Source organism: Vombatus ursinus, unplaced genomic scaffold, assembly GCF_900497805.2.
Source record: "Vombatus ursinus unplaced genomic scaffold, bare-nosed wombat genome assembly UNPS02014778.1, whole genome shotgun sequence".
Taxonomy (NCBI): Eukaryota; Metazoa; Chordata; class Mammalia; order Diprotodontia; family Vombatidae; genus Vombatus; species Vombatus ursinus.
In genome coordinates, this window is record NW_020954556.1 from 46632705 (window position 1) to 46651103 (window position 18399).

General features: G+C 37.5%; 1 protein-coding gene across 1 annotated transcript; it reads left to right on the forward strand.

Moving 5' to 3' along the window:
• Window positions 1–418: 418 nt before the first annotated feature.
• On the forward strand, window positions 419–17098 carry CALM2 (calmodulin 2). Its single transcript, XM_027865136.1, has 6 exons — window positions 419–517; window positions 6940–6970; window positions 12809–12952; window positions 13071–13177; window positions 13405–13540; window positions 16437–17098. Exons 1-6 carry the CDS (start codon window positions 515–517, stop codon window positions 16463–16465), a joined length of 450 nt encoding a protein of 149 aa, XP_027720937.1. The 5' UTR covers window positions 419–514; the 3' UTR covers window positions 16466–17098.
• The last annotated feature ends 1301 nt before the right edge of the window (window positions 17099–18399 follow it).

An 18399-nucleotide genomic window follows, 5' to 3' on the forward strand; every position in this document is an offset into this window, starting at 1 on the left:
GGCAACGGCAACGGCAACGGCAACGGCAACGGCAACGGCAACGGCAACGGCAGCAGCGCTGAGCCTCAGCCCGGCGGGTGCATTTCCGAGTGACGCATTGCAGGTACAAACTGACCAATCAGAGGCCTTCCGGGCGCGTCAGCACTTCTCTTCATTCTACCTCGGTGCTCCTCCGCGCCGCAAAATAGCGCCCCTGAGGCGAGGCTCCCCTCTTCTTCTAACGGCCTCCAGAGGGTTAGCACCTGCTTAGGTCACCCCCTTCAACCCTTTACTTGTCACCGTTGCACCCGTTGGCCCAATAGCTAGGGACGAAAGGGTCTCGAGAACGCCGTGGGGGGAGGGGGTTGGCTCGAGTTCGTTCGCAACGTTCCGTTATCTGGCATGGGGCGGATGGATTCGGACGGAGGGAGGTGTTTATGAGGCGCTGGGGGCGGTAGAGGAGAATTAGTCCGAGTGCAGCCACCGAGTGTGGAGGTTGTTTGGTAGGAACTTGGGCACTAGTAACGCTAACAGCATGGTAAGTGCGTCTTCTTGGCAGCTCAGACCAGGACTCTCCGGGGAAGAAACCGAAGCCAGGATGCCAGAGAGTCCTCTCCTTCCCCTTCACAAGGAGTGACCCTTTTCCGGTAGTTGGCTGTGAGGGGACCGAGGGGGCCCGGCAACGGTTGTGTCGCAGGTGTCCCCTCCCCCGCCCCCGCCTTCTTCAGGGAGGTGTCCCCGGGTGGGTTAGAGGCTACTCGGGGAGGAACCCGAGGCGGGGAGTCGTCCCTTCAGGGTTTCGGTTGTCATGAAAGGGAAGCGCTGTGTGTGTTGGGGGGGTTGGCGGCGCTTGCCAGACCTGAGGGAGTAGATGAAGGAATCGGGCCGGGCGGGGGAGGAGGGAGGGGCGGGAAGCGGCTTCCTCGAGGGCCACTTGGAGACCCGAGGATTCAAAATCCAAAGGGACAGTTGGTGCCGGCGCCCGGAAGCGGCTTTGTCCTTTTTTATCCCGCCACGCGCCTGGACGGGCGCGCGGAACACTGCCCCCCCCTCCCCCGGGGCGGGGGCCTTTTTTTTTTTTTTTGTTTTTTTGTTTTTTTTTTTTTTTAACCATTGTGGAGGATGAGGGGTCTCGCGGAGACTTGGGGCCAGCGGGGCAGTGGGGGAGGGGGCTGCGCGGGAGGCCGAGGGCCCCGGTGCCTCCAGTGCTTCGCTGGCACCTGCGGGACTGCGGACTTGTCCGCGCTTCGCACCGGCTGCTGGGAAGAGACCAACCCCGGATGGGATGGGCGGGGGAGGGGGCCGACCTCCGCAGCGGCCCATCCCCCTCTGCGGCGGGCGGAGGGAAGCGGAGCCGAATCCCAGTGGTTCCACCCCATCCCGGCGGGGTTTCCGTTCCCCCCGCCCGCAGCCAGGCATTTTCTCCTCTTTGGAGGACTGGACGCCCCTTCCAAAGGGGGGCAGGGGTGAGGAAAGCTCTTGATGTAACTGATGAGGAAGCCCCAGAAATCGAGCTGTGAGCCCCATTTTAGCGCAGTGTCTCTGGTGCATTAACTACCTTTCTGGAGGTGCATGTAGACCGGTCCCAATTGGAAAGGATGCTTTAGAAAAAGAAACACTTGTTTTACCTTGCTTTTTTTTTTTTAAATCAGTAGGTTTTAGTATTTGGTGTTATCAGCCTTTCAGGAGAAATCTTGGACCCTTCTGCCGTGCCCGCATAGCCACAATGCAATTCACTTGAAACAGTATTGGGGAATCAAAAATACTTGTAATGTGTGGGGTGAAATTTTTAAGGGATTCTTTTTACACCTGAGAGTTGATCTTGAGATTTCTCTCCTATAAAAATGAGGTCAGTAATTTGCAGTACTCGTTTTATGCTGCCTTCTGCCAAGTGGCTTATTGTGATGGGTGTGCCCAGGAGGCAAGGTGACATCTTAAACACGAGTCCCTGCCAACTGAAACCTCCACTCGCACTTAGATGGGTGTGGGGAACCAAGCTGCATGGACTAGCTAGTGTTCATTTCAGCCTAATGTGGCCTAAACCAAGATGCTGGGTATTTTATATTGAATTTGGATAGGGCAATTCAACTAAGTAACTTTGTACCTGCCCCAATAACAGGTAACTGGGTAGAAGAACAGGTGCAGGATACAAATGCCAAGTTCTGATGTATTGTGGTATGTTTGAGGCTTATGTCCCTCCCCTTTTCAACTCTTGAGGCCTGAAATTGCCCATGGACCATTAAGGGCTTGGAGGGGTGCAATGTAATGCCCTTGATGAATAGAAAACAAACATGGGAATACATTTGTATTTATTTGCACATAATGTGTATATGTGTCGGGTTTTTATAGTTATTTTGACCTTGGGTCTTAAAAGTGCCCTCTTTTTCTCTCGATTCTCTTACCTTCCACCCCCCCCTCCACCCAGGCCTTAACTAAATCAGTGATTTTGGACTTTTAGCCGTATTTGGCTATCTGTAATGAAGACCTTAAGAGACTTTGGTTTGTTTTTTTTTTAAGACTGATGCAAGTTAAACTTTTAATAAAGAGACCTTTGAATGAAGATAGTTTATTTCCAGCACAATGCAGTATGATTATTTGACCTGTGTGGGCCTTGGATTGCAGAGTCCTTGGGGTTGGGGAAGAGGGTATTTGAGAGAGGTGGTTGAAATAAATATGCCCTTGGCCTAAAAAGGAAATTATGTATGTGTGAAAGAACTAGTGATCCAGCCTGGTTTATACAGATTACTTGCTTACATTCAGTTATTGATATCTGCTAACTGTTGAAATTGGTATGCTTCCAAGAAGGTATTCCCATCAGACCTTCCCCTTCTCCAAAAAAGACCTAATACATGTGTAATAACTGTAATTGTTTATTTCACACCTGTAACTGTATGAAGTGAGTAATTTGACTATTCTGTTAACTTGCAAAGGGGTCATCTTTAATTAGTGCTGTATCAGAAAGTAGGAGGTGTGAGCTAACTAACATTGAGATGTTTCTAGTTTGAACAGAAGCAATGACATAAGACTGGGGGAGGGGTGGGGTATTTTCTCTTCAATGCTTCTGTTTTTCCCTGAGCCACTGTGCTAACCCTAAAAGTGTTAAACAGCCTAAATAGAATTGGGGGTCACCCTCTTCTACTGTACAGAGGAAATTGTGGTCATTAACTGAGACTAAATATTGACTGGTGACTGCTGGATTAATACACTAGATTGTCCTTTTTAAATATAAATCTTCTCTTTCAAAAACAAGGAAGTACTTAATGATGTGGATAGGTAAATTTTTCTAAAACAGGTTTTGGGAGAAGAGTGCATTTAGAGGTAATGCCAAGTAGTCTGACTCTATGGGTTGAGAACAAGCTGTTAGTCTGTTAGAGGTAATAATTTTTTCTTCTATTTTTCCATAGACAGACCACAGGGAATATTCATTCTTGGCTATTTTAAGAGGTTCAATAGGTGCAAGTATTGCTTGCAATCATAAATGGTAGATCTTGAGAGATACAGAAAATGAAGGTAGCTAGAAGGTCTCAGACAACACTAGGCTCTTGGAGACAAACTTTTGAGAAATATTCAGCATTTTAAAATCAACGTTAATGTTTTGCATCTCAGTCTCTAGAGGGACAAGAGTAGTAGGAAGCTAACTATACCAATAGTCAAGGTGCCTAGGGAGTAAGAACTAGTCATTCCTCTTGTGACTTCTTACTTTCTGAGATAAACATACATTAATGAGCTTGAATTCAAAAACAAACAAAAACCATGCTAGCTAAAAAAGTTGAGATCGTTTTAATTTGGGCCGTAAGCAGGTACTAAAAACAAAATTAAATTTTATTTGGTTGCAATAGAATAAGCCTTACAAGTTTGAATTTTATTGCATTATTTACTAAATTTAAGATGTACTTTTTTTTTCCTCTCAGGAAAGCTTGTTTAGGAATTTTGAAGTCTGATGTAATAAAGAGTGCTTTTTGGACGTTATTTTGCATTGTTTCCTACTTCCTAAGCAAAAATTGTTAAACCTTTGAAATACTGTATGAGTTATTTGAGCCTTGGGGACAAACTTTGGAGAAATACTCTACTCTTTTAATTGTTCTTGTCCCTAGTAGCCATCCCTGGAGACCTGCTGTGATCTCCTTTTAATTGGTCTTAAATATCTTTAAGCATTTTTCTACTTGGAGGCTTTGGGCTAGGCCAGATGACTTAAGGTACTTTCCAACTATTTCATATTGGCTTTTAATGTGGGAATTAACTCTTTTGGTACACTTTAATTTACTTCAATTTAATTTCCCTGATGCCTGGTAATTTGGGTCTTTTTTGTAGTCAAACACATTTCAAGCTATATCAGTTATGTTTCCTGTAAAAAGGACAATTTTTAGATTGCCCATGCCACTGTTTCCCTTTGTGTATAACTGATTTGACTGATCATTGCAGTTTGTAGACACTACAGAGTTAAAAGCCCATTCTCTGCAGACCCTCAATGCTAGATAGATCTGGTGCCTAGCAACTATAGAAATGGTGCTTTGTTCTTCCTGCTTGCAGATAATAATTTGAATGCAGGTGGTTGCAGCACTGGACAGCACCATTCTTTATAGGCAATTTTGGGGTCCAGTTTTTCCTGGGTGGTTTCTCAGCCATGGCTTGTGTTTTACTCTGGGTTCTGTTCCAGATGAGTATTCCCTGCTTGAACTGAGATGACCAGCATTTTTGCTTATCCAAAATTTCCCTAATATTGGCCAGAAATGTGAAATTGCTTCTTGAAACTACCGTTGGTGACCTGAGGTGCTGAGATACTTAATGTGCTCCATGACAGCATTTAGAATTCACCTGCTTTGTAAATTTTGGATTAAGATCCTGGATCACAAAGCATATTTTTCAAGCCCTGATCTAAACTGTAACAAGAAATAGATTTTTTTTTTTCAGGAGACTTAAATTAATGTCAATTTAAAATTTTTACTAGTAGATCTTAAACTCTGGGGTCCATGGATAGATAGATTTTGGGAGTCATTGGACTTGGATGGAAAAAAGACAAGTTTTTATTAACCTTTGTTTTAAAAAAAAAATTCTGAGGAAAGATTATAGGTTTCATCAGATTGTAACTGGGGTCCATGATAGGAAAAAAAAGGTTAAGAATGCCTCATCTAAATGATCTCCCTTGTTATTAGTGCCCCCCCCTTAATTTTATTACCTTTTTTCTATGTTACATATACACAACTTTTGTACATTTTTTTTCTCCTGATAGAAATGTAAACTCCTTGAATACGGGGACTGACTTTTTTTGCCCCTATATCCACAGCATTTATAGTACAGCACCTGACAGTCTGTATAGTAGGTGCTTAATAAACAATTGTTGACAAAAATTGACATTGTCCATCTGAGTATTAGTTTCTTTTTTGGTCAGTAGGAAAACCACCACAGTAAAATGTTATTGTGGGTAGTCTGAAGTCATAATAAAGATTTGTTTTCATCTACAGCTGTTGAACTCTTAAGATAATGCACAGGAAAATAGAATTTAATAGGTCTGTATTCAGAAGTCTTTTTTTTTTTTTTTTTGAGAAACAAACCTAGGTACTGGAAGTTGAAATTCCAGAACCTTTACTTTTTCTTAGTATAGACACCTCTGGAAATAACTTAGACCTCTGCAAATAACCCAAATTTACATAGGACTTTTTAGGTTTAAAAACAATTTCATAAGCAATCCTTGGCCTATGCAAGCTTTTGAAGTCAGTAAGACTTTTCCCTCACCTCTTGATTCCCTTCCCCTACTCATTTCCTAGCCCCAAATTCCTGACATCTAGAAAAAAGAGTATCTGTTTACTTAATTCACATTAAGATACTGCTCTTTGCACTGCAATTTTAAAAATTGGCATAGCTAGTCAATGATTATTACCAAAAAATGATTCTGGAAATGGAATTTCAAGGTGAAGAGGGCTTTCCCACCTACTTAAACCAGTACAAAAATAAGGAAATGAATGCTTAATAGAGAAATGAGCCACTAAATGAACCACAAATTTGATCAACTCAGTCAAGAGTTAAGTGAAGTTGTCATTAACTTGTAACATTGAACACTTTTTACTTTAAAGCCCAGACTTTTAAGAACCTTAGTATTTGTTGGATTTATTAATGGATCCTGAAGTAAATACTTCTTGAATTATTTGACTTCTCTAATCTCAACCTTGACCAGAAGATAACATGTGGCAAGTGGTGTGGGTCAACTCCTCTTAGGGAAATTGTACACGGCAAGCATTATTGTTGAGTAACTTAAAATACCTGATTTGTTAACTTTTTTAATTGAATTTTGGTGTGGGTGTGTGTAATGTGATGGGAATGGGGGAAAGGCTTTAGTTACCCACCTTTGGAGAAAGGCAGCAATAATTTTCCCATTGCCTTAAAACTCATAAGAAAAATGAAAGTATCCCTTATTTTTCTACTCTTCTACTATAATAACACCCCTTAATATTTTTATTGTTTAAGTAGTGCTTAAAGCACTTTACAAATATTTAATTTTATCCTCATAGCAACCCAGGGAGGTTGATGCTATTATCTCCATTTTATAGATGAGATAGCTGGGACAGAATGAGGTTACGACTTTCCCAGGGTCACATGGCTAGTAAGTGTTCTGAGACCAAATTTGAACTCTGGTTTTTTTTTTGTTTTTGTTTTTTGTTTTTTTCAGATTCCACGTCTAGCACCATATCTATTGCACCACCTTAGCTGCCTCTAATTTTGAGAAGGCTTCCAAAATGAACTAATAATAAGTGAATATTTTAAATATAGTGATTGTAGAAGTCAATAATTGACTTTTATCTCTGATGTAAGTTATTTTGGCCTAAACTACTTAGTGTGCTTGCTACATGTGCCCATGTATTTTAAAACATAGAATTTCATAAAGACTTAAACACACTGTACATGTTTCTTGAGCATTTGTACAAAGATTTCATCTCAAACTCTTAACTATGTCTGTTTTTGCAGGCTGATCAGCTGACAGAAGAGCAGATTGCAGGTAAGCCAAATGCCTTGATGATTATCACACCTGAATAGATTTTACTAAATTGTTTGGTCAATTGTTGGCATATCCTCAGATAAAAACATCGCATTTTAGGGGGATTTTTGGTTTTATCACTTGTAGAAAGATAATAAAAATTGCAGGTAAAATCCTTTTCCTCTTGCTGCAGAGTAGCCTCAAATATAGGCCCAGTGACAGTTTTATCAAGAAAAGAAATGTAGCTCCTTTTGGAGAGGTTCAATTGCATATGAGCTGCATAACAATAGATTTTTTTTAAAGTCATAGCAGTTCTTGTCATCATAGGTTGTAATTTGCATTGGTGGTAGTACTCCCTTAACAAAATAACAAGTTTTTAAGGAATTGAAGTGAGCATAGAAATTGGAGCACAGCGATGTGCCCCACCTTCTTCATTGTAAAATGAGAGAGTTGGACTAGAATGGCCTCTGAGGTGCCTTCTGGCTCTGGATATATGATCCTGTGAACCTGTTTGGAGAATGAGAAGGTAAGCATAGGAAAGGGAGGAAGCTGCACTTTAGTCATTGGAAGTTGGAGTATAGCTACATGAAGTCAATCTTGAAGTCTTGTGATTCTTTTGTAGGCATTCTCTCCTGGTTATAAAATATCTTAAGTTCTGGACAATTTAGCCATATTCTAAAGTAGAATAGGTAACATTCTGTAATACTGTGTTAATTATCTCTTGCTGCTAAGAAGGAAGGTCAGGCAAATAGATGCTGTGTAACCCTTTTGAAAAACTGTCGAACAGTGTGGTGCGAATGAACCCAGGTTTGGATCATCTGACATTGTAGCTTGTATAATGGTCAGTTAAGATAGTAATTATCGGAAACATGTTGTGAATAGAATGTATTGTTAAAGAATTTACATATATTACCCCTAATGAAAGTTAGTGCCATTTTTTTTTCCCCTTTAAAGACTTTATAAGTCTTCCCAACTTAAATTGACATGTATTAGTTTAAACACATTTCACAAATCTCTGTAGTCTAGGACCATATAAAAAATCTTTATAGATCTGAAACTAAATTTGTTCTGGAAATTAAACTTCATATCAATTGTGGCAAAAGGGACATTACTAAGACATCAAAAAAAATGTTAAAGGTATTTAATGTGTGGTAGATGCCACTTGGGTTATTGGCATGGATAGGGTAAATCTTTCAAAATAGCCTTGGTTATCAGGCTAATTGTTATCCTATTTTGTTGCCTGTCAGAATCCCCTCTGGCCTTAAATCTATGATCCTGTGATAGTGCTATAACAACCAACCCCTTGTGAAATAATTTGAGAGCATAAGTGTTCTATGTATCATTTAACTTGCTGACCTTGCATGAAGTTTTTGACTGATAGAAACAGCAGGGTTGGGTTGTTGTGGTATAGTGGAAAGAGAGTGATGGATTAGGAAGTAGCAGACAAGGGTTTGAGTACTGGCTGTGATCTCAGGCACATATCATTTCTGAGCTCAGATTCTTCTTCTATGAAAAATGGGAATAATTTTATTGCTTCACAGGGTCATGGGCATCAAAAGAGAATGCCTATGTTCAAGTGTTCTATAAAATGCTGCTATTTTATGCTATTTCTCTGAAGTTGTAAGCTTCAATACTTGTATCAAGTCTTAAGGTACAAAATCTTCAGATAATTGTTATTATCTTGGAACTCACAGATCTAATCAAGCCCAAAATTTAAGCCTGCTGGTAGGAGATTAATTGAATATGTTCTGTTTCATCAGTTGTTAGAATTCACCAAGTTATCAAGGATACGTGACTTTCTTGAAGGGCAGAAAATTTAAGTTTAGGATCGAGAATTTCTCAGTGCAGAAACATTACTTTCCATAAATGAATGCTTTCATTAAGTTAAGAACCTATAGTGAAGTTTACTATTCCTGATATATCAAGTCCAAACTCTGATTTGCAAATTCCTCTTTAATCTGACTCCACCCTTTGTACTGGTCTTTGCCAATGTCCTTTTGTACTTGCACACATAGTTTGCTCTACTCAGGTAAATTTCTTTATTGCCTTTATAGATGCTGTGCTTATCCTTGCTTCTGTGACTTTGGTCATTCTATATCTATATTTAGATATAGATATATCTATATCTAAATATAGATATCAAATATATCCTATCATACCCTATCAAAGTTCTGGCCATCTTGTCCATATAGGCCTCTTGTGAAGTCTCCCCTCACTTCAGCATTCAGCACATATTTTGCTATTTATCACTGAAATAAACTGTAAAATACCCCGAAGACCATTACCGTCTTGTACTTTGATACTACCGCTGTTTTAGGTTTGATCTTTCGGTAAGCAAAAATGTTGCTAGCAAATGTTGGTCTTGCTTGGGTAGCAGTTTCTCAACAAGTCTTAATTGCCTAACCCTCGACCATCACATTTGTAGTATCTTCACAATGTGCCAGTCCCCTGATAGACTAATAGAAAGTAAACTAAACATATACCAAGTGCCAGTCATGTGAATTTTTCAAAGTAAAATTTGGTTTCTGTAGATCGGATATGGACTACAGAGTAATAATTAAAGCAGATTTTGTTTGTTGAAATATTTGGTGCATTGCTAAAATGAATTTGTATATCCCATTTCACATGAAGAAACTGAATCGAGGTTATGTATTTTGCCCAATATCACACAGTGAGCATTGGCAGCATTTGAATTCAAGTCATTTTCTGATTCCAAGTTCAGTATCGTCTATTATGCCTTGTGGCTTCTGAATTTAGTATAATTTAGTTTATAATAGTAAAAGTGATGTGGTAGTTTTAACATCTGCATGGTTAAAAGCTAGTGGAAGCATAAAGTGCAGTAAGTTACATGACCTTGAGGGAAGGTCTTTCCAAAGACTTCTTCGTATGTTAAGTTGTTTAATAAGCATTCAGATGTTTTATAGTCACAGTGAAAGTCTTGAGTGCTTTTGACCATATTCTATAACTGTCATCTTTTCAGGGTTCACACAAATTTTTTTAATTATAGGTAATTTGACTGTTGAATAGATAATGGCTGTACAAGTGTTGTTAAAGTAAAATTTTGTTTTAAATAGAAATGTGAATTTTCATGTTAAAGTTTCAACTTAAGCATATCTAGAACAGATCTGATCTTGTTTTTAATATCAGTTACAGTAGAAGATAGCTATTCTTATGTTGCTGAGGATACTTGGTATTCTATAGCAGTGTGAATGAAAATTGACTCTTGGTTTCATGTTCCATACCTTTCCTGGGAGTTGTAGCTAGGATTACCTACTTGTATACTGTTTAACTGCAGTTACCAGTTCAGGAATATAGATGAGCTGTTATAGGCATTTGAGCTAGATAAAGTGTCTTTATGTTATTCAGAGTCATTTTAAGTAGAGAGGATTCCTGAAGTCCTGTACTAAATTTAGTGACTTGTACATATTCTGTCTTCCCCCTGCTTTTTTCCCCCCCCTAAGTTTGGCATTAAACCATAATGTTGTTGTGTGATACTTGACATGCCACTCTCTGCTTTATCTCCTTCAGGTTCTTTGTTAGACATCCCCAGATAGAAATAGTTTATTTGCACAATTCATTTCCTATTGTATGGTTGCTGTTTAACTTTTTGTTCTCCACCAATTTTTTTTATTCCTAAAGTCCATATTCCCATGCCACACAGGAAAGCAGCTAATTTTCAAATACCTTTAGCAGAGTATTGGTGGTAATTGTTCTCAAAACTGATATATAAAATAGCACAGATCAAACTATTTACCCACAAGTAGGTTATATAAAAACATTTCTCTTAATATTTTTTCTTAAAATCAGAGGGAAACTCAGTGTTACCTGCCTTAAATAATTGGGGAAAATATTAAAGTAACATCTTTGCACATCCATATAGATAGAGGAAAATTGAATTGCTGAAATAGCTCAAAGAGTTTAATAGGTTTTGTGTTATTTTTCTAATCGGATATTGCTACTAGACCTGATGTGAAGATTTTTAAACTAAAACTGACGGTGTCAGATGAAATGAATATTACCTGCAGCTTCCTTAATATGTTGCCATTCACGTATTATGAATATAGCCTTCTGGAAACAGAATCTGTTAGAAGCAGTGACTGTTTGGTTTATCAGTTTGTCAGATGATATATACACATGCAATCTGTATACTGTAATACTTCCTTGCATATAAGAAATAACTAGAGATAGGTCTGTGGTGTTTCTCACATAACCAATTCTGCAGTGCTGTGCTACTAGGGATAGCTAAACCTTTTATCACAAGTATCAACGAGGCAGTTGTCAGAAGATGTTACTCTCCTTTTTCTGCTTTTGTTTCCTCTTTTCTCTACCTGAGGCCTGCCAATAACACCTGCAAGCACTGTTTATTTCATTTTCTTGTCATGACACTTGGGACCAAAATTGTTAATCCTTGGTGCTGTGGATGATAAATAAGTCCATTAAGAAAGTAAAGTAAGGATGGAAGCAGGAAAGTTACGTTGGAAGGTTACAAACCTGCACAGAAGCAGGTAAAGCTATTGACGCTGACTTCTCATGCTAAGCATAGCTAAAATTATTCTGTGGCTCAGCATTTTAATCCCTGTATTTAAATTATGTCTCTTAGACTTTGGTCAGCGCTATAAATTGACAAATTTCCTTTGGTTCTAAGTAAAAATAATTCTGGAACCTTAAACCTGAGAGTATAATGCCCCAGATCATTAATCTTCAGATTACTAAATGCTAATTATCAAGATACTGCATATCCATGAATATGTCTTGGAATCTTTGCTGTTAACCTATTAAAAATATGCTGTGTGTTCTGTCTTCTAAGAACTAGCCAAATATTCTCTGAGGTTTTCAGGCTCCTTAATTTGTGGGACCTAACCAGCCAAGTGACGACTTTTTTATAGTTTGTCTTACCTACAATAGAAAATGAAGTCTACTTAACTAATTTTTTTACTAATTTGAAGATTTAAAGTCACTTGTCCTTAAATTCTGGAGGGGACAACATTAAAGATTATTAAAAAGTTGATAGCCAATTAACAGTCTTGTCCTCAAGTACTTTATAATTTGAGGGGGGGGCAGTATGAAAATACACAATGGTAGGGTACTATGAGTAATTTGAAAAAGATGAGATTTCATTCTGACTTTACCAAATTAGAATAGAAAAATGTGGATTTGTTGTTTGAGATGAAAATTGATGGTTAACTTCCAATTCAGAATTCAGCATTGTAAATTAACATTCCCTTAAGAATAAGTTCCTTAAAGTAATCTGCTCTGGCTAATTTTTAATAAGATCTAGTAGCTAGCCAGTTAAGCGTTTATTAAATTCCAGGTGCTAGAAATACGGACAAAAATTGAGCCCACCCTTCCCTCAAGGAACTAACATTCTGTTTTGGGAGACATGTATGCACTTATCCAAATTGGGTTGGGGGGTGGTTAAGAGAAAGCTTCTGGGTAAACTTGGAGTAGTTTTAAGTTGAGATTTGAATGAAATTAGTAGATTTAAGGGTTAGGAAGAGGAAAGAGCGCGTGCATAGTCTGTAATCAGTTGATTTTTAATACTTTGAAATTTGGTAGTGTGGGCTTTTTAGTAATCAGAAGTTTAGATGAATAGTTCTCTAGTTTTCTGTTGTCTTTAGAGCTTTGGTAATTAAAGTAGGGGAGGGTATGTAATACGTATATGTGTGTGCCACCCCCACACGCACGCACACACACACACACACACTCTCTCTCTCTCTCTCTCTCTCTCTCACTCACCCTCACCCTTACCCTAGTGAACGCCAAAGTAGAAGAATCCAATGACTTTTTATTTATTTAAATAAATTTATATAAACTAAATTTATTTATTAAACTTGAATTATAATTTTTTTTTCTTAACAGAATTCAAAGAAGCCTTTTCACTATTTGACAAGGATGGAGATGGTACTATAACAACAAAGGAATTGGGAACTGTAATGAGGTCACTTGGGCAAAACCCCACAGAAGCTGAATTACAGGATATGATTAATGAAGTAGATGCTGATGGTAAGACTTCACATTTAATATTTTTACTGCCAGGGGAAGGGGGGGAACAAGTTACATTCCTAGTCATGGAACTTGCGAGCTCAAAGATTTTAATCTGTTTCCATATAACTCTTTTCAGGTAATGGCACAATTGACTTTCCAGAGTTTCTGACTATGATGGCAAGAAAAATGAAAGACACAGACAGTGAAGAAGAAATTAGAGAAGCATTCCGTGTGTTTGACAAGGTACACAAACACATTCTACACGTTCCAGTACCCTCAGCATGAGCATCAACACCTTTTTTATACTTTTAGGAACTTTTCTTTTCTTTTCTTTCTTTTTTTTTTTTTTTTTTTTGCTAAGGGAAAAGAGAATGTGGCAAGAACAAAAGACAAACTGTCAAAATTTCTAAAGATACTTCTTTGCATTTGCTTTATCACTATTTAAAAGCTCAACTAAATTTTTGTCTTAGGATGGCAATGGTTATATTAGTGCAGCAGAACTTCGCCATGTGATGACAAACCTTGGAGAGAAGTTAACAGATGAAGAGGTTGATGAAATGATCAGGGAAGCAGATATTGATGGGGATGGTCAAGTAAACTATGAAGGTAATCTTTTGCTTCTATCATTTTAGTTGTTTTTATCTTAATCCAGAACAAAAGTATTGTTTGCTATGAAAAAACTAAAATGAATTGAACAATTAGAAATTAGGGTGTCAAGGTGGGGAAAGAGGATAGGAGGAGGGTGTAGTTACTACCTGATTAGTAAGGGACCTGCTTAATTGGAGAAATCTTATAAAAGCTAGACTTTTCAAGACAGATTAAGAATGAAATGAATAAATGAAGATACTGGCTAAGTTCTCCACATATTTACTAAGGAACAAGTAAGTGAGCTTAAACCAGTGCTGTAAAAGATGGTTGGACTCTCACTGCTGAGTGAGCTTATCTTTTGAGATAGCTCCAGTCTACTTTGTAGCAGCTCCAATTGTAAGTCATCTTGTGCCAAGCTAGCCTGTTTCCCTTTAGAGCTGAAACCTTTTTTTTTTTTTTTATTAAGTGTAGCTTCTTGTTTGCATAATTTCTTTCTGTAGATTTCTTGGTCCCAGAGAGCAGAAGAATAAAATCATGTGTTCACAGACCAGCCCTTCATCCCTTCACAGTTCTAGGCTCACATCCCCTATCTTCTGTGACATGGTTTCAGATCCTCTCATCCTTGTGGTTATACTCCCAAGTGTATTCCTAGCCTTCCAGTTAATGTTCCTTAAAAAGAGCCTTAGAGAATATTCTGGTCAGACCACCTTGGAATGTAATGAACTGTTACTGTTAGTTTGGCTTCTGTTGATGCAGCCCTAGGTGGCCTTTGAAGCTGGGATCCACTTAGTGTCTCCCTAGCCATTCTTCTCCCATTCTTCTGCTTGGACAGTTGAGTTCTTAGATTGGAGGATAGGGTGGGACTTTGTTTTATCCCTAATCATAATGAGCTGACATTTATTTAGCACTTTAAGATTTATAAAATATTTTATATTCTTTATTTCATTTGAACTTTACAAATTTTTTGAGATAGGTACCACAAGTGACAATCTTTGTAGTTTTGATGTCATCTAGGCCTTCAAGTCCTAACTTAAAAAAATGCTGAACTTGACTAGGATATGGACAGATCTCCAAGGTACTCACCAGAGCTTGTCATTAAGATATATTTTTTATCCACTGGTTGTTATTTTGTTGGTCAGCCATTCGGCTATTTTAAATCTACATATGTCAAAAATAAGATATTTTGCTATACTTGGATATCAGCAAGATGTTAGACAGCATTTAATGTGCATTCCCCTAATGTGCCCATCTTGTAACCTTGTCAGAAAAGGTAATGAATGAGGTTTGTGACCATTTTTGTTATTTTATATGAGCAACCAAGCTTTCTTAGTAGTAAATGTTAAGATTTGCCCAGCAGTAGAGTATAGTCAGATTGTAATGCATTACTGTAATAGGATATTACAATATTAGTACTGCATATGCAAGGAATACAATGAAATCTAGAAAGACCTTTATGAAACTCTGCACAGCTCACACCCCAAAAGCAGAGATAGATGAATGGAATATCTGTAAGAGGATAGACAAGAGTAAGTGAAGATGAATGGATTATTTTTTAAGCATGACCTGTTTTTGGTAAACCTGTCCTGTTCCTTCTGGCTGTTAGTGATCATCAGCTTCTTTCCTCAGTAGTCATAAACTAGTTTTTCAATACTACCTTTTGGGAGGGGGGGTGAGGCAGTCAGTGGTTAAGTGACTTGCCTAAGGTCACACAGCTAGTAAGTATCATGTGTCAGAGGTCAGATTTGAACTCGGGTCCTCCTGACTCCAGGGCCAGTGCTCTATCCACTGTGCAACTTAGCTGCCCCCTCTTTTTCCATTTTTGGAAAATGAATATAGTACTTGCCTATATCACCGGTTTAGTGGTTCAACCATCATGCCCACAAGTTCTCAGTGCTGTAGGATATAAAAGTTCAAGTTAAGATCATGGGAAACAGATGAAGAGCTAGAAGGAACCTTAGATTATTTAGCCGAACTCCCTCAATTTACAAATGAGGAAACTGGTTCACAACTTCAAGGTCACAGAGTCAGGCTTCAAAGCCATATTCTTTGATTCCAAATCAAAGCTTCCTGAAACTACAAAACTATTTTTTTATTGGAAGCAAATAGGTACTCTTAGGATCTCCTCAATTTTGGGGGCTTTAGTTCTGTGTTAACAACTTGTGTAAAATGTTTCCAAAACTGAAAGTAATTTTCCTTAGGAAAAATAGACAAAAAATTTCATGGAATATTTCTTTCTCATTCTTGGGTTTATTGTCCCATCCATTGTTAGACCTTCTTCTCCCCCCCCCCCCCCCCCAAAAAAAGGCACTCAGATTTTTGTCATTCTTACTGGTCCATTCTTGATTCATTTTGGGCTTTATCTTGTTAATAGTACTGCTCTATTTGGAACCGAGTTTGGTATGTAGCCACAGATAACTTTAAATAGTTTCTTCTATTATTCCTCACTGGATTTGTTTGTCTTTAAAGTTCACGAGAGTATCCCATGGCCTTTGAGAATAACAACTTGAAATTCAAGGCTGTCTGGAACTTGGAAGAAAGGGGCGCTCTTAAATATTCCTTAAGATATATGTAGTAACTAGTTACTTGAGCCTCAAAAATCATAAACTGCTTTATCCACAAGTAGTATAACGATTAAGTACCTAAATCTCAGACTATTTCAGCTAATTAAAATTGGTTGCATTAAAGCTGATTCTCTGAAGAAAATAACTATTTTTTTTCTTATTTTATTTCACATACAAATCTAAAAAGTTTTGATGGGAGAGGGGAGGTCGTATATCTCTAGTATCTTTATTTGTGGAGTAGTGGAGAAAAGGTATGGGATAATTTAAATTGATGAAAGGAAATTGTTTTTTTGGTTGGTTTTTTTGTTTTTGCAAAGTCAAGTATGCAACTTATATGTACTTTTTCTTTGCAGAGTTTGTACAAATGATGACAGCAAAGTGAAGACATTGTACAGAATGTGTTAAATTTCTTGTACAAAATTGTTTATTTGCCTTTTCTTTGTTTGTAACTTATCTGTAAAAGGTTTTTCCCCCTACTGTCAAAAGGATATGCATGTGTAGTAATTAGGACTTCATTCCTCCATGTTTTTCTTCCCCTTATCTACTGTCATTGTCCTGAAACTTTATTTTGGAAAATTGATCAAGTAAAATATGTTGCATGTGGCTTACTCTGGATATATCTAAGCCCTTCTGCACATCTGAACTTAGATGGAGTTGGTCAAATGAGGGAACATCTGGGTTATGCCTTTCTTTTTTTTAAAGAAGTAGTTTTCTTTAGGAGCTGTCAGCATGTTGTTGTTGAAGTGTGGAGTTGTAACTCTGCGTGGACTATGGACAGTCAACAATATGTACTTAAAGTTGCACTATTGCAAAACGGGTGTATTATCCAGGTACTCGTACACTATTTTTTTGTACTGCTGGTCCTGCACCAGAAAACATTTTCTTCTATTGTTACTTGCTTTTTAAACTTTGTTTAGCCACTTATTTAAAAAAAAAAATCTGCTTATGGCACAATTTGCCTCAAATCCATTCCAAGTTGTATATTTGTTTTCCAATAAAAAATAATTACAATTTATCCATTGTTTCTTTGTATCTTTGAGTTATTTAAATTATGTAAATACTTTTATTTCAGAATTAAGAATCTGTTGGGAAATAAGGCAAGTCAGGATAAATTTACTAATGTAAAAGAATTTGGAGAGTACTTTTTTGCATTCGTGTCATTTTAATCCCTTTTAAAAATACTATTTTGACTGATATCCTCAATAGAAGTTAACTTTCATATTGAATAAAGCATTTATGTCATGGATAGTAAGTAGTAGAAAACAGTCTTCAAATTTGACAATACAAATATTTTTCTTGTTGACCTAGATCTAATTATTTGCAAGATTTTATCTTTAGAAAACTTAGCCCTTTAGGTATAGAAAAGAATAGAAATAAAAATATGTCTCTATCCTCTGTGATTTCAGGAGATGAAGAGACTTCAATTGTTAATGGCATCTTCTGGCCCCAGAATTGATGCTTTATTGCTTTCTAGTTTTGCACGGTATTAAGTGCTTATCCTGGGCAAAAGCAAGGAAAATTATATTGTCTTAACCATCAAAGCACTTGTCTTAGATTAGTGGATGAATACAAACAGTATTTTATAAAGGTATGTGATGGAAGTTGATTGTAGGTTTGAAATTCAATCAGTTCAATAAGCATTTATTAAGTGCCTACTCTGTGTCGGGCACTATGCTAATAAAAGCTGGGAGGGGAGGGAGGACAGAAGATACAGTCCCTGCCCTCATGGAGCTCACAATCTAATAATGGCTCCATTTTTGTGCCAAAGGATCATTGGTTCATATTCGTTAAAGAATTTTTAAATAGAAACTTCCTAGATGAGGCATTTGTACCACTTGTGTCCCCTCCCCCCCATTTTGCAGTACTAAAGTAAAATGGAATAAAATCTTGAATAAAGAATTGTTTCTAAAAGGAAATAGTTAAATAACATGAAAAGATTCTAAAACGTCAAAATACAGTGTTAATACAAAAGCACTTTAATTCTGTTATTAGCATAGTATTAGTTTAGAATCAGAATTATCAAGTTGTGGGAAATTACTGTATGGGCTTAGTATCTTTTATTTTATGAAACTAATTATACTTTGGCTATATTTCTAAACTAGTTGGGGTTTTAGACAGGAGTGTAATAAAATGTAGATGATGGGAGAGGAAAAAAAAGGGGAAGCCAGCTATTTGTTAACTATATCTGATTTTTTTTTTATACTGCATATAATGAAAATCAAATTTCCACGTACAAAGCTAGAACAGGAAAGGAAACTGAAATATGTTAAGCTTTTTTAAGTCTATAAAATGTGTTAATTTTTTGAAGCTGTCCTT

Bases quoted from the DNA above. Each gene is read 5' to 3' on its own strand.
- CALM2 (XM_027865136.1), top strand. The intron at 13,178-13,404 runs GTACACAAACAC...TTTTTGTCTTAG, and splicing joins CATTCCGTGTGTTTGACAAG to GATGGCAATGGTTATATTAG. The intron at 13,541-16,436 runs GTAATCTTTTGC...TTTTCTTTGCAG, and splicing joins TGGTCAAGTAAACTATGAAG to AGTTTGTACAAATGATGACA.